We start from the raw sequence: 17361 nt of genomic DNA, 5'->3' as shown, positions 1-17361 counted from the left end.
TATGTGTATATATGTGTGTATGTATGTATGTATGTTTACTTTCAGTTATTGTCGATTTCATTGTGGTGTACAGGAGATGTGATTCTGTTCTGATTGATTTAATATGTCGCTTGTCTCTTTGAGATTGTCATTGTTATTGTTCTAAATAAAGTTCATTAAAAAAAATAAATAAAAGGATCTGGCTTGCATCAGTCACATGATCACATTTAACCAATGATCGCCCTTGACGGCAGAACGCGCTGGTTACGAGCCGGGAACGAGCTCACAAAGAGCACGCGCATTTTTTACGGTCCGGAGCTGTAGGCGAAACACAAATTAACTCAGAGACAGAGACTGATGCGACAAAACCAGTAAGTAGGTGTACAGCGTACACTGTAGTGTATAGCACACAGGAGTATTAACTTATTATGTACACGTTGGTAAGTTGTCTTGTGGCAACTGACGAACTGAAACAAATGAGCGTGCCGTGTGTGCAACAGCGCGACAAACATTACCTGTAATTTTATTAACTGCACAAGTAGTGCTGGTCATAGCTGCTGGCTACCTGTGTAAGGATGTCATGGGTCTGTAGCTCTGTCACCGTTTTAGGGAACATATTTAGTTTTAAAGTAAGTTACAGGGCTTTTCCTGCCTTTATGGAGGGATTATATTTCACTAAAAAACGATCTTATATGCATGTCCACATAATTATGCATTATTATAATTATAATTAATTAAAAAACACGCTGTATTTTATAGAACATACATTAAGAAGCAGATTATATTAGATTTATATTTTAAATAAGACAAAATTTGGATTTTACAGCAGTAAAATCATTGTATCTCTACAGTTTAAAAATGTAATAAGCTTTCCCTCTGCACTGAGTGGATAGTGAAACAAATGGAATCATCATAATGACATTATTTCATATTTATTACTTCCCCCTCCTCATTGCTTTATTATTGTAGCTCTAATAATAAATAATAACATTTTTCTCTCATCATTTTATTATAGATTAAGTGCAAGAGTTGTTAGGTGTGGATAATTAAATTATAGTTTATTGCAATAGCAAGTTGTGCCTTGTTCTCAGATAGACAGCAAGTGGAGAGTGATATATGAAATGATGGGATGGAAGGAAGAAGAGAAGCAAAGAGTGATTCACAGGCAGAGCCTAAATTATTTCTCACAGTTTTTGTTGCCTTATGGTTCCAAGCACTGTCACCAATCTTTGCATTTTGTTATTATCTCATGATACTTGTTTAATCAGCTACCATCTCTCTTATGGACTTTTTAATGTCTACAGTCTCACATCAACACAGCCCTGCCCTCCAGCACTATCAGCAGCAGGAGCAGCAGAAACCCCTCAACAGCAACATTGTAACCATCAGGTAAAACATCGGCTACGTTTGCTTTGCCTTTTTGCCCATATTAGATTCTTGATGAATGTGTGTTGTTGTTATTCAGCCTGGTTCAATGTGCCCCTTTTTAACTTTGAGCACCCGCCCCTTTAAACGTCTCTGCACGGCCCTGGTCTTCTGGGTAGAATTTGTGATGCATCACAAAGGAGCTCATCACTTGCGTGCAGAGGCTTATAAGATGCCCTGGTACTCTTACTAGTGTTTAGATGTAATGCTCCTAATGCTGTCTGCAGTCACTGCTCTGCTCCTCTCTATTTTTGTTATTTTCAAATTTCTGTTTTGTAGAAAAGTAAGAAAGAAAAACAAGTAAACAAAGCTAAATGAGACCCATTTTAAAATGAGAAAAAAAAAATCTTGTATTACCTTGTATTTTCATTAAAATACAAAACAGTAATTTAAAAAGTTACAAATACATATAAAAATACATTTTCTTAAGAACGTGATACTTTTTTTTTGCTACAAAAATATATATAAAAAACAAAGAAAAGTCAATTGGACCCACTTCTTAAGAAAATTGCTAAGTAAAATCTTGACATTTTAAACCATTGACAAAAAAATCTAATAATCTTTATAAGGGTCTATGTATAGCTATCCATCATATTTGATCAGGAATGCCTTTTAAAATTATATTGAATGACTTATACTCATGTAAACACTCTACTGGAAGTTTTTTTTACATTTTTATTAATTTATTAAATCTTTATTCAACATCAAAACTAATAAAACCAAATAAAACAAATCAGAGTTAGCCTAACAAACATCCAACTTATTGCACTCTTCACTTACAGAAGTCTTAATGAGACCTCTGGACTCTCCCATGGAGAAAAAAGCATTTAGCTATAGTGTGCTCTGTAGTTTCAAAATAAGGTGCAAAATAAGAGAATGCTGTTTGAGACAACTGCAAAGTATAGCAGATGTTAAGCGTTTACGCAAATAGAAAGGAAATTTAACTAATATTGCTTTTTCTATTAAAATGAAAATAAAAGAGGTCCCATCATTGAGTCTTGGGGCAAGAAACAGGAAAAATCCAAAGAGAAGTAGCAGGCCTGTGCCCAAAGCTAGGAAATGCAGCTGGACAGCAGGACAGCTGAACAGCTCTGTATCAGGAGAGTTATGTTGGGGAGGGCCTGCCAGAAAGAACATTCACAGACTACAGGGGTGACCTGAAAATTCAATCTATCCTGTTATAGACAGGTTGTTGATGGACAAAAAGGTACTTTTCAACACAGGAAAATTCTGTACTGAGCGATATGTCAGTTGATGCTCTTCCTGGTACAACCCAAAAGGGGATTTGTGTCTCATCCTGGAAACATGAGTCATTTGATTGTTAGGCAAACGTGTAAGCCAAAACACTATAAAGTCACAAATCTTATCAATAAATACAAAGAAATAGATTTCAAATTTGAATAAAAAACCGAAAAATAGGGTAATTTTTTTTTTAGAATATGCTACAATGTATCTGCTACAGTATTTTGAGAAAATACACTACCTCCTGCACAATATTATCTATGAAACCCCTTTTTTCTCCTGTTTAATAAAGTTACGGTTTCAGTGGTGATCCTTTTTAACATCATAGCGCTTCTCAAAATCGTCCTTATTCTTTAGTTTATAATTCTTTGGAAACTTTAATTTCCCATTTTCTGCAGTCATTTTTAGTATCTGTAACATCTTAAACAATTAGATCACTTTGAACTGAAGCAACCAACATTTTATTTGAGAAATTTAAAATGACTATATCATTAATGCAAGTAGGGCTGCCACAAACGATTATTTTGATAGTCGACTAGTCACCGATTATTTTTGCGATTAGTCGACTAATCAGATCATCATCCATTGGACGTAAAACGTACAGCTTATTGCACCAGCACGCATCTGCTCTTATATAACTATCATTAGCTTACAACTTTTAGTGTTTAAGGTTTGTGCTAACTAAAAATAAAGACAAGATGATAGTTTATTAAAGTTTAATGAAGTTTGCAGATTGTTTCGGTGAAGTTTAATAAACTCCTTGCTATCTAAAATATAACAGGACACCGGAGTAAATTCTCGAGCATCTCACACTTCTGATAATCAGTTGTCTGCTTAACGTTTATTCAGCTGTGTAAAAACTATAACTTTAATCTCAGCCAAACCGATTTACTCAGGAACAAATAAAATACTGAAAAAAGCCAAACAATAACATTTTAACTTATGTAAGTGACTTATATATATTTAACCTGAGTAGCGAAAGACGGCGGTGGGTTTGAAAACGATTTGCCGGGAGTCCGGTGTTCTCACGGCTCTAGTGAGCCTTGCTCCCGGCTAGCTAACGAGCTAGTGGGTAACAGACGTCTCCGAAAACGTCGGAGCGCTTTTGAAAATATGTGGTGTCTTGATAAACTGAGCAGATATTTGAGGTTTACACAGCTACATTCTCACCTGAAAATATGTTAAATGTTTATTTTGTGACCCAGAAGAATAATAAGAGTAACATTAAAACTAACTAGCTGCCGCCATTGTTGGAAACTGAGCAGGGCCGCGCTATGAATTCTGGGACACAGCTTCTTCTTCTTCAGCGTTTAACGGCAGCTGGCATCCTTGTACATGCAGTGCTGCCATCTTCTGTTTCAGTCCGTTATTACACTCTTAAATCCTACTACTTATTCCTGCGTCTTTTGGGATCTTACAAATCTTCAAACGACGTGTCGACTATTAAATTAGTCGTCGACGATTTTGATAGTCGACGTAATCGTGACTAGTCGACTAATCGTGGCAGCCCTAAATGCAAGTATGTCAATGTGTATGCATAAAAAAGGTAAACAAGGCATTTAAAACCCTGAAACTAAATGATCTCCTGTTGCTGGTGAGAAAAGAAAGAAAAAAGACCGGCACACCAAACCCTGTACAGGTGTGGCACCTCTAGACCTCTACCACTCCTTATGTGTTTTACACAAAACCAGGAAGAAAATACAGAGAAGAAGTAAGCAGTATGGGAGGAGTCGTCACGTGTCAGTGTTAGTGGCTGATAAACCATAATACCCGTTCAGGCAGAAAGGGTTAACAGGGTTAAAGCAGTAGGTTTAAACAGATAATCTATCCAGATTTAAAATCACCGCAACTCACAATAAGTTCCAGTAATTGTCAGTGAATTTACTTTCTTACAAATGCCAGACATGAATGTGCAATACAGATAACCGGACTAAAGTTAAGCTCTGGTAGGTTTCATTCTGTTTAAACGTTACAGTTTCACTGTAGAAGTGTAGCAGCTGGATTTTACAAAGTAATTGTTATACACTGCAACTTGAGGAGGCAGGCAAAAACTGCAGTTAAATTACTGGTGATAGTGTTTCTATAAAGAGCAAACACATTAAACAAATAGTTTTTTTAAGAAGCATTTAGAGATGTTCATGCTGTGTGTCATCTTGCCTGCTAATATGGACCAGTGCCAGGGATGTCTTAAATTCCCTTGAATTTCAAAGTAATTCTGTTGCAATCAGTCAGCTTGCTAATGTTTTAAACCTCATGAGCACATATGTCTCTCAAACAATTATCTCAACATAATTTAAAAAAAAAAATCCAAAATAAATCTTCTCACTGAGTCTGTTAAACTTTCATTGTTTTAAACTACATTTAAAATATCTTACATATGACAAACCACTCTCACTGTTCACCTGCCAAGCATCATTTTTATTCTGTATACGTCCTGAATGAAATCCAAAAGGGACTAGAAAGCGGCAGGTGTTAGGACCCAGCAGAGACATCAATAATAACTGCATTTTTTTCCTTCCTGAGGAAATTGAGATGGTTGTTTTTCTCTGGCATGTAAAACCAAAGCAGCAAGAGTGGGTTCACCAAGTGAAACGGTATTATGAAAATTAACTCACAAGTTTGCACTCTGTCTTGAAAATCTATCTGCAAATCGTAGAGGCACTAATGATTAGCTTACACAAAGCCATGATCGGTGCAGCTATTATGAAGTATAATTTTAAAGCGCTTCCCCCCCTTCTTTGGATGTAATGAGCAGCCATTAAGGACCTGTAGCTGACGCCCTACAATTTCAAAGTTTACTAACTTTACTGCAATCTACAGGCACAGCTCCGTGGACAGTCATGTAAGACACATAAAATAGTCCTTCAGAGTGATTACTGGGCATGTATTTTCTTATAAATATTAACATATTTAAAAGATCTTGTGACAAATGATCAATAGGAGGCAGCTTTGATTGTTTTATCAGTTTGTCAGTTTGTCTTTTTTGACACATTAGTCTGCTATAAGCATTGTACTTATGTAAAAGCAACAGTCACAAAGCTACTCACAGTGAAACATTATCAGTTGTCTGATAACACTAAATTAAATAAAAAAAGTGACGTGTCACGTGTCACAGGTAACTAATTTACCAGAGAAAGAACTGCTCTTGTATAACACTGGAGTTTGAACCCATATGTAAGGATTCCGTCTGATGCATTGGTAGTCCCTGGGCAAGCAGGACTACTGTTGCCTCTTTTTACTGTGAGTAAGTTCATTTCAGACACATTTTCCTTCTCCTGTTGACAGTTGTTGAAAGTTTCTACTGTTTACAAATGTATAAAATAATCTTGAATTGTACTGTATATATATTTAGTCAAACTTTTTAACCTTTACTTGTCATATATATCTTATACGTGGTACGTTGACTGATATGACCCTTTCTCCTTCTGACATTATAGGAACCATGGCTTCACATCGTGGGTGGGGGTTGTTTGTTATACTCACTGTTTGCCTCATTTCATTAACACAACATTGCAATGGAGGAAACGTCCTAGTTTTCCCTGTAGATGGCAGCCACTGGATCAATATGAAGATCCTTCTAGAAGAACTTCATGCCAGGGGACACAGCCTCACTGTGATCAGGGCCTCAAACACCTTGTATATCCCTGAGAAGTCTGATATTTACACATCCATTACAATTGATTTGGGTGAAGATGTAGACGAGTTCTTCGAGGTGTACCTTCAAGAGCATATGAGGGTATGTGACTATGGATTTAATGTATTTATTTAGGTGTGATGCATTGTGAGTCGGGCAGCGGTCAAAGGTGGAAGCTTTAGCAGTCTGGTCCCAAGAGCTTTGAATTCCCCCCAAGATTTGTATTTCCTGCTCAGTGCCTCCACTTTTTAGTTTTCCCCAGTGGGTGAGAGGGTTGCTTCGCTGCACCTTCAGGTTAGGGAATGTTGCATGTGCTAACTCCATGAACAAGTTGCTGGCCTAAGAGGAGAAGTTAAAGTATGTTGGGATCTTGTTCACAAGTGAGGGAAGGAAGGAGTGGAAAATTCTTTGTGTGAATAGCATAATATGCAAAACGCACTGTAAATAAACATCTACATGATCTGCACCACAGTTGTGTTTATAGTTTTATGAATGGTGAGTGATAAATATCAGAACTGAGGAACAATATTACCTCAATTCAGTGAGTTTTATGGTAAAGGAGATAATAAATAAAAGTGCTGAAGCACCCTCCCTTACTATGGCTGCCCTGCAGATACTTTGTGTGACTTCACTTAGGAACCTCCATAATGGAAAATGACCATTTGACTGGACCCTGTATCTCTTTGCTGCTGGATGAGGTGGTTGGGGAGAAGGATGTCAGTGGATTTTCTGTTTAGACCGCTGCCCCAGACCTGAATAAGTGTCAGAAAATGGATGGATGTATTTATTTTTGAATAACACGTTTTTTTCTAACTATTTTTAGGCACAGAGAGAAGGGGCTTCACTGCTGACTTTCCTCAAACTCACCAAGGATTTCCTTTCTATGATTCATAAGGCTCACGTGCTGATATCTGAGATGGCCAAACATATTTTGAATGATCAAAATATGGTCAAAAGATTAAGAGATTCCCAGTATGATCTGGTTCTAACTGATCCAGCCATGGCCCCAGGGGTCATTCTAGCCAAATATCTCAAGCTTCCCTTAGTGCTCAACGTACGCTGGATCACCAGTGGAGAAGGCCACTTTGTGTTAGCACCTTCACCCCTCTCTTACATCCCGGTGCTAGGATCCGGCTTAACAGACAAAATGAATTTCATCCAGAGGATGAAAAACATATTATTCCATGGCATTACGCTGTTCCAGCAGAAATTCTTGGTGGGCCCAGTCTATGATGAGATGTGTGATAAGTATATTGAGGGTGGATGTGACATCATCTCACTTCTTCAGGAAGCAGACATTTGGCTGTTCAGGTCAGATTTTGTGTTCGACTTCCCTCGCCCCACTATGCCAAATGTTGTCTATATAGGAGGATTTCAGTGCAAACCAGCTCAGCCTCTGCCAGCAGAGCTGGAGGAGTTTATTCAGAGTGCTGGGCAGCATGGAGTGATCATCATGACTCTGGGAACCTTAGTTGATGCTTTGCCCAAAGAGATTACAGATGAAATCGCCAGCGTGTTTGCCAAGATGCCTCAGAAGGTGAGAGAGCCCCTATAATTTACAATTTTAAAGCTGATACGTTACGTTCATTATAGGTGTTGCATTAATTTTCAATCAGCTAAATTATTGTAAATACAATTTATAATCTGAAAGTTGTAGGTACTTAATAGCGTTACAAATAACTGCCTAACTGAAGCAGAATAATGAAACAATTCTAATCATATAACAATTTCAGCTGTCTTTCTGTCTGACCCAGAGGTAGTGTAAATCTTTATAATTTAAGATAGACAGAAAGCCTTTAGACTGAGAGGTAGGGAGAAAGAACCAAAGGTTTGTTGAACTTAAACATTTTTAATAACAAAAAGGGAGGAACAACTGAAAAAACATGGCAGTTGAAGAGTATATGAAGTAAGTAGGAGAGTTCATTTAAGGGTAAATCCAAATAAGCACAAAGTCTAAAAAAACAACTAAGGACAAGTCCAGCAGGTGAACTGTGCAGAGAGGGCAGACAAACAAAGGAGTGGAAATGACATGTAAAGCAATACTTTAAAAATAAAACAGGAAAACCACACGAAGACTACTCACAAGTCAGTAAGTTCTTTCCAGAAACAAAAGCTTTTATCGTTACTGTCTGTTTCAGGGGTACTTACATACTAATGGTCTTTATTTTTTTGTTTTCTAACCAGGTGATATGGAGGCACAAAGGAGACCGTCCCTCTACACTGGGAAACAACACTTTAATGGTCGACTGGATGCCACAGAAAGATCTTCTGGGTCATACACAGACCAAAGTCTTTGTAGCTCATGGAGGAACTAATGGTGTCCAGGAGGCCATTTACTATGGGGTCCCTGTGCTCGGCATACCCTTGTTCTTCGACCAGTATGACAACCTTCTGCGACTGCAGGAGAGGGGAGCTGGAAAGATCATCCACCTGTCTGATGTTAATGGCCACAATTTTGAGCAAGTCCTTCAGCAACTGCTCCATCAAGAGAGCTACAGGCAGAACATTCAACGAATGTCACGTTTGCACAGAAATCAGCCAATAACAGCCATGGAGAAGGCCGTCTTCTGGGTAGAATATGTGATGCGCCACAAAGGGGCTCGTCACCTGCGTACAGAGGCTTATAAGATGCCCTGGTACTCTTACTACTCTTTAGATGTACTGTTCATATTGCTGTCTGTGGTCACTGTGCTGCTCTATTCTATTTTGGCTCTTGTTAGATTTCTGTGCTGCCGGAGAAGAAGAAAAGCAAAAACTAAACAAAGCTAATTAAGGCCATATTTGTTTAGAAATACTGTAGTCTACAGTGAGTTATGTAAAGCACTGTTTTTATAGAAAAACATATATATATAGCCATTCTTATCTCAAATTTTTATATGGTACAAATGACTTGACAGTTGTTTTTTTACTAAGTGAATTGTCAAATATACATTTGGTGATTAAATATAGATTTAGTGATACATTAAAAATCAAGATCCTGTGATTTTTAATGCCAAAATATCAGTCTCTGACTGTTAGACACTGACCAAATCACATTTTATTTTGTTCTTTTCTCATACAGTGCTCTATAAATAAAAAAAATTTTAACATTTAAAAAATAGTTTTAGTGTTTTTACTAAAAATAATGTCTGGCAATGTCTTTGGTAATGATAATAACAATGACAATTTTATTTATATAACACAAATCTCATTTCCTCTACATGGAGGAAGACGGCATTAAAACATATGTAATTGATCTCATGTCTGCAGGCAGGTTGTTCCAAAGAACAGGATCACAATAACTGAAAGCTCTTCAGCACACTGGGATGTTATTCTGGGAACAATTAAAAGATCTGAACACGATGCCCTGCGAGTCCTGAAAATATGAAATAATTTAAGCTACTTGATATGAATGCAAGTAATGTAACACCTCTGTGTAACTTGTTGTCTAAGTATCAAAGACAGTTTATTGTTTCCTTTAGGAATCCTGTATTACATCAAATTGTGAGAACTGGCAAGTTGATTACAAACCAAGAACACATGTAACTCATTCTGCCAGGATGCCTTAAAAGCCAATTTGTCATGGTCCTGGGTCGGTGACCCAGTGTTTTTGGTTGTGTACTTTTACTTTTGATAGTTTTTGTATTATGATTGTTGTTTTGGGTTTCCTAGGGTTTAGTTGTGTTCCCTCTGTTTGGTGTCTTCCCTGCTTGTGTATCCCCTTAGTGTAGTAGGTCTCTGTGTTTAGTCCGCGTCTCTGAGTCTATGTCATGACGCGTATGTGTTTCCTGTTTTACTTTGAAGGTCTCTGTCTTATGTCAGTGTGTTCTGTTTAAGTTTCCCCTGCCTCGTCAGCTGTGATGTCTTCCAGGTGTGTTCCCCTCCTGTTTCCCATCCCTTGATTCCTGGTGTGTGTATTTCAGGGTCTGCACGCTTGAAGTACGCGCACTACGTACGGTGCGTACTATAATTACAAGAAGTGCGGAAGTGAGAGGATTGTGAAATGGGACGGTCTAGCCTCCGTCGCGCTGTTCAGGTTGCCTAGCAACCATGATACTAACCGCGAGAAACGTGATATTCAGCTTTGTTTGACAGAAATGAAGGAGAAAAAATGTTTTGTTGGTCATTCATTTTTGTCATGACATCACTTTGATTAGTTGAGTATCTGAGGCTGAAACCACGGGACTGTAAAACATGATTGTTGGGCTTCATTCCTGTACTGAACAGTCATTTCAAGATTAGTTAGTAAATAACAATTAGCTAATGTTGTTTATGAGACTAAAATCATCTCACTGTGGTAATGTAAATATAATATGGCCAATATTATATGTATTGGCAGATTATTATGATATATATACATATTACAGGATATATTACAGCAGTGAGCTTGAACAAAGACAAGTATCTTTGACAGTGTATATACAGATGTAATATATATTAGAGACAAATCTTGTTCGTTTAATATGTTGGCATTATGACATTTGGCTCAATGCTTACATACATGTGTAAAAAGCAAATGTACGAGCTGTGATAACTGTTTCTGATAGAATAAAGAGTAGACTGATATATGAAATATTCCTTTATTGGGTGAGAAAATCAGACCATGTCATAACTGCTTTAAGTCATACAGAATAGATATCAGAGCCTTAAACAGGCTGACTTCTGCTAAATGAGTCAAACTGGGCAGAAAGTATACAAACACATAACATCCTTATAGAATATGATGTAACACTATAGATCAACTTACCTCAGAATATATAAAGTATATAAACAATTACAGCAATATGATGCAACAAACACAGCAGTACTACTAATCCGAAATACTCAAAGCTTCATAGAACTGAAACAAACATTTATTTTAGGTCCATTCTGCTGCTGATACATACTTTAGGTTTCTGAATATTAAACTTGTTGCTGCCTTTCACAGTGTGTAACTTGAAGGCCCTGAGTACTTTCTCCCACACTGAAAACACTGGAATGATAAAACGATTTGAACATTACCTTATAAGACTGATTCAGGACAGACAATTAGTTATTTTAAACTTTTCTAGCAGTCCTTCACAAACAGGGAACAGTCTGTCTATTCTCTCCATCTGTCAGCTGCTGCTGGCTCTTCCTCCTCCTTTGTCCTGGTGGATCATCAGGGGTGCAAAGCCTCACAGATGATGTGCAGCAGTGGGTCCCTCAGTCTGTCCTCACTCTGGACACTTGCAGTTGTCACACATGGAAATCAAATGTGTGATAAGCTGCAGGATTCAAACACAAGTGTAACTTATAAATACATGTTCATACTTTTATTACACAATCAGAGAGAAAGAAAAAGAGAGAGAGTGCAGGACAGACAGACAGGTGACAGTCTCAGGTGTACACACTGCTACAAAACAGCACAAGAGAAGGAGGATTTAGTGTTTGTGTTATTACGAGTGCTAAACAAGAAGAGTTCCCAGATGGTACAGTGGACACATGTGTGACTCCTGTGATTAAAGCATCTTTCTTTCAGCTTAACGAGTGAACCGTCAGCTCGTTCAAACACACGTTAAAGTCCGTTTGGCTCGACACCACCGAACAGAGGCAGCAATATAACATAGCTAACATTAACAGTGCAGTGAATCCTGCTTGTGCCGTGATATTCAGGACTGCAAACCGAGCAGCATCACTGACTTTCAGCTTGTTGTGTTTGTGGATATATGACTGACTTTAATTATCCATAAAATCATCACATTCTCTGTAAGATTAAGGTCAACTATATATATATTTTGAAGTAGAGGCTTTAAAACCAAGTTAACGCTGCAAGTACAAACATCACTAATGTCACACAACTTTGCCGACATGTGGCCAACAGTAATGTTTTAATGTTCTTCATTATTAAACATTCGCACATAAATAAGTGACATCATATTCAGTATTTACTTTTGACAGTTCACTCTTCGGCCGCTCCCTTCTGCCATATTTTGCGGCAAAATTATCCACACCCACCACCGCGCTATGAATTGTGGGATATATGGGACCACGCTTGATATTTGGGGAACTCGACGGCGCATTTGGAGTATGCATTTGAAGTACACTTCGAATTGGGACAGTGGCGGTGACGTAATCGCACTTAAAATGCGTACTTCAAGCGTGCAGACCCTGAATTGGGACACAGCCATAGTGTGTGTTACCTCGTCCTCGTTGCTGGTTTGTCTGCGTCTCTCTGTCCGTCTTTCTGTGTATTTCCCCGTACCTCCCTGCATCTCGGTTTCTGTTTAGTTCTGTTTGTTTTCCAGTTTAGATTTTCTTAGTTTCATGTTTCACCTGCGTCATCCCTGTTGTATCCACTGCTGCTTAATAAACTCACTTGCACCAGAGCTGCCGCTTCCTGGGTCCTAACTAATTCACACGGCTTTCCCCGGCAACCGGTGACACAATTTTTATGAAAGACCTGGAGAGCTGGTATGTACTGTTTGTTATTCTTTTTATTTATCAATTCAACTTACATTATCCTCTTATTTAAAATCAATACCAGTGCAGAAAACCCCCTAAAAAGCTGATGATGGAAAAAATCCATAATTTTAGAAAATAGTGTGTATTAAAACTAGTGCTGTCAGCGTTAATCTCTCGTCTCGTTATCTCGTTTAACGAGATTAACGCTGACAGCGTTAATTAAAACCATTACTGTTACCTAAACAGTTCAAAAACAGATGCCTTGAAATAATCAGCAATTATGACCACAGCTTTCTGAGAGTTGTAACATATTAGCCAAATAGATAAGGTTGTACCACAACTGATTATTTCAGTGAGTTACATCAACGAGTAATTGACGTAACTCAAAGTCAGCTGAGGTATGAGAGAAAAGAAAGAAATAATCACAGATCTACCCAATGAAACTGTCATATAAAGGGATAGAGGGGATTTCCACTTTTTCTGATCAAATGAAAAACAAAACAAAACACAAATTAAGGCCTGTGTCAAGTTGCATTTACTCACTAGCCAAATAGAAATACAGAAAAACGGAGCCCCCTAACCTACTGTGTAATCAAGAAGTAAAGACAAGGAATTTATGCAATTGTTTCTTCAGTATTTTAATGACATGGGGATACAGGCAGGGTGGTATATTATGTCTCACAGTAAGAAGGTCCTGGGTTCAAACCTGCTGCCTACCTGGCGCCCTTCTGTGTGCAGTTTCCATGCTACACCTACCCCAGTTTGGAGTCTCTCAGGGTGCACTGGCTTCCTCTCAAAGTATAAAGACATGCATGTTAGTGGGTGATTCTTTAGGTGTGAATGTGACTCAGGTTTGTATCCCACCTCTTGTCCTATTACAGGTGGGGGCAGGCTTCGGCCAACCCTGAATTGGATAAGTGGAAGAAAATGGATGGATGGTGATACAGGCTAAACCAATAAATACAACTAAATAAAACAGTTGCAGATTACATAGTGTGCAACAATGGCAAATAAAGTTAATACCATTCTAATAAAATGAAAATGTGAAAAAAATGCTAATCTAGTTTTCTCCAGCAACATATACAGGTAGAAATTGTGAGGCCTCCCTTTTCAGCAACCTCTGTATCTGAAAAACCTCCAGCTCGCACTGGAACGGTTCCTGAAAAACCAGGCCAACATGAAATGCCAAAAAAATTGTGGACCCCCTTATTTGGATTTTATTTCTTTTTATAACTCATCCATCTGGATACGGGAGTTAGGAATATGGCAGCTTTGATTGAAAGGTGTCCCAACAAAGGGCCTGTAGCTGATTAATGTCTCCTAGCCCTCACGACTGCAGACTGGAGTCACTGGAGTGAACCACTCCATCGCGTTTTTGCTGTTTGCTGTTGTAGTGAATGAAAGTCTGTTGCTTAGCATTATGTCTATGCATTGCACCCGTATTGTTCTTCTGCAAATACAGTGTCTACAATTTTCAAGATACCATGTTCTAATTTTATGCGACAGTAGATACCAATAACAACTTGAGTTGATTTAATTTAGGTGAACATTGGGTCAAAGTCAGTTCGCATTTTTCCTTGATCCTCATTGTTAGCTGCCAAGGTTAAAGTTGACCTTGAAAAAAACTTCTAGAAACCATATAGAGTAATATATCTCATGAAAGGGGACAGAGAAAGCTGTACACACAAGTGTAATTCTTTTCAATACGAAGCCCGACGGTGTTACAATTACAGCACAAAGCTTTGCAAAATTGCATGCTGCATGAATATATCTTAAAATCTGATGTTGTAACGGCTTATAAAAGCCAATGATTTCAGGGAATTCTCCTCCAGTTGTATGTGTAAAGATAAAAAATGATTATGTAATGCTTCAAGGTCATAGGTCATAGGTTTGACATCCGGAAATTGTTATAAAAGCAGGCTGACGTCAGCATGTTGTCATAAAAACATCCTAAAACATCACAGTTTCAGTATAGCCCTTGCCCTTAGGGGGGAGTTGCACTCTCTGAGTGCTCTTGTTTATGCTAAGGAAACTATTTTAGAAGTGATGACATAAATCAGCCTTCAACCTCTAATCCAAATTTGCCCACTTATAGAAAATGCTAATAATGAATGATTTCAAAACATCCAAAATCCATGGGTAATGTCTATTACCTCAATGTTTACATTTTATACAGTCCATGGTGGTTTTCCACATAATTTTGGTAAAAGGAACACGTCAGTTATTCCAGACACAATGAATAACACTTTTACAAATGCGTGTGTTTTATGTTTTATGTGTGCGTGTGGGAACAGCTCACATGCATACATAAAACAGGTGCTGTGCATGTCTCTGTATTGTCACTGCTATCAGCAACTGAGATAGACAGCACTCAACCTTCCTTCCTTCCTTCCTTCCTCTGTGGCCTCATAATACTCCCACAATCTGTTGCACCTTTCCTGCTCAACTCCCTTGTGATTCCTTGGAAAATTGTTCTTGTGAGCATGGCTGGTAATGGATGAGCTCACTGTGCATGTTCTGTGTTAGAGGCTAATCAAGGCTTAGATGTAAGATCAAATAAACTTTTGCCACATTCTACACAGTAAAGGTAGATTTAAATGAGAAAATTGCCAAATTATAAGGAAGTTTTCAATATATCTATATCAATATCCATCTAAATATATATATTTAACTATCTCTCTCTCTCAAAACAAAAAACAACAACAAACACGTCCATGCGAGTTTCAAGTTTGCGTTCCCTGTCTTGTCACTCAGCTCACACACAGAGACAGCCTCTTTGGCTTGTGCTCTCAAAGGGCATCTCCAAGGCCTGACATCATCCTCTCCACAGTCACACCAATCACATTAATTTCACCCTCTATGGAGGAACTACTGGCCAGGAGCACAAATGGCTCCAGTGATTCTGCACAGCAAATTCTGCTTTACTTAAGTTGGAAGCTTGCGCATGTTACTGTCTGTTGAGTCTTGGCAGTCATAGTCATCCTTCAGTGATGTGGAATTCTCCCAGACAGACCACAGCATCCATTCTCCAAAATCTGCTGGATCATGTGGTTTAATGCTGCAGCACCTGCAGTGTTTATGACTGGAAATGTTTCTCTACTCAGTGTTGTTTTCTTTAAATGATTATAGTTGAAATCCAATTTTTGTTTGAATTACAGTTGGGGCTGGGTATTTTATTTTTGGCCTGATATTCTTGGGAACACGAAAAACATTTCTCTTTTAGATGCTTTGGAAGACTCAGTTTTTACTCTTCTATATTTATTTGCACCATGATAAATTTTCACAATCAAAAATATCCCTGATGATCTGTTTGCACAGTGTACAGTACAGATGTACTGTATGCATTTTATACTTATTTGCTATTCACGTATAATATAGCAACCTTATACATATCCAATGTTATGACATTTCATATCTCCTCTACTGCCAATCTATGATGTTTATGCTATAAAAGTGAAGACATTTCCTTTTGATGTTTTCTTAATTTAAATTTTTTAAGTTCTGGTTTGACTCCTCATTTGTTAAAGATACCACCTGTAAACACTTTACTTTAATGTAGCGTATTAGTCTTTGTATGTAATATGCAACAGCAGAAAGAAATCACATAGTATGATTAGTAGCAGTGACATATTTGGAGTCATTTGTAAATGCTAGATGTCAAAGTACATTAATCTTAAAGTGAATCCTGGATGCCACTTTGCTGTTTGTCTCTGCAGACTATCCTTGAGTTCCATAAATTTTAGATCTGCAGCTATGGTCAGCTGGTTTTAATTTAGAGTTGGAGCATCAACAGCAGAGCTGTCTGGCATTGATGGGGAAGAGTGTACGGATCCTTTGGGTCAGAGCCCAGGAGATATAGCACAGTTTCAGTACATAAAAATTTGGCCAGAATGTGTCTACATGATGGAAAAAAGTGTACAGGGATCAATGCAGGGAGCAGTGCATGTGGCACAATAGTAATAACGATCATATCTTTGCTAATCAAGCAATTAAAAAAAACATTTTGCGGCTGATTTATTAAGTATGATCAATTAACATAAGACCCAGATTTAAGAGAGCCTCATTAAATTATTAAATTACTATCAGTTCTACTACTTTCCAATAATTCAGGGTTGATTTTGTTTTTTGTTAATTTATTATGCTCCTTTGTGTATGCAAAGTTTGATCTTTCTCCATCTAACTTTCAATATTAAATGTGTTACACTGAATCTTAACAAATGCAATGAAAAATACTGGAGATATATTCATTTTGTACAACACTCCATAGAAAAAAAAATGTAGTTAAGATAGCTGGAGCTCAAAGTTCAATATTTCATTAATAATGTTATCTGTGTACTATTTTATATATATATATTATCCATCCATCTTCTCTGCTTAGCCCAGACCTCCCTCTCCCCAACCACTTCCTCCAGCTTGTCCAAGACATTCTCAAGCCAACCGAGAGATATAATCTCTCCATGATGTCCTGGATCTAGGTTACGCCTAGAAATTCTGTCCATTAAAATTACAAACAGAATCGGTGACAAAGGGCAGCCCTTGCTGAGTCCATCACCCAGCGAACCCACTGAACGAGTCCGATATATTGCCGGCTATGTGGACCAAGCTCTTTCAACGGTGGTATAACGATCGAATGGCCCGTAGCAATGGGCCAGACACCCCATACTCCCACCAAAGCACCT

At 38.0% G+C, this 17361-nt stretch overlaps 1 protein-coding gene across 3 annotated transcripts; it reads left to right on the top strand.

The window, feature by feature from the left end:
• Nucleotides 1-256: 256 nt before the first annotated feature.
• Nucleotides 257-12596, top strand: LOC146379162 (UDP-glucuronosyltransferase 2A2-like). Of its 3 annotated transcripts, XM_084942511.1 has the most exons (5): nt 257-350; nt 1284-1368; nt 6084-6382; nt 7104-7817; nt 8465-12596. In XM_084942511.1, the coding sequence occupies exons 3-5, from the start codon at nt 6089-6091 to the stop codon at nt 9047-9049; spliced, it is 1593 nt and encodes a 530-aa protein (XP_084798637.1). In that variant the 5' UTR covers nt 257-350; nt 1284-1368; nt 6084-6088; the 3' UTR covers nt 9050-12596. The 3 variants fall into 3 exon arrangements, with proteins under 3 accessions (XP_084798637.1, XP_084798636.1, XP_084798639.1); XM_084942513.1 differs by lacking the exons at nt 257-350; nt 1284-1368 and adding an exon at nt 1918-5886; XM_084942510.1 differs by lacking the exons at nt 257-350; nt 1284-1368 and having other exon boundaries at nt 1917-6382.
• The last annotated feature ends 4765 nt before the right edge of the window (nt 12597-17361 follow it).

This window comes from Perissodus microlepis, chromosome 10, assembly GCF_051167445.1.
Source record: "Perissodus microlepis isolate ML-2025 ecotype Zambia chromosome 10, ASM5116744v1, whole genome shotgun sequence".
In the NCBI taxonomy this organism is placed as follows: Eukaryota; Metazoa; Chordata; class Actinopteri; order Cichliformes; family Cichlidae; genus Perissodus; species Perissodus microlepis.
This window is presented reverse-complemented; position numbering and strand designations above follow the sequence as displayed.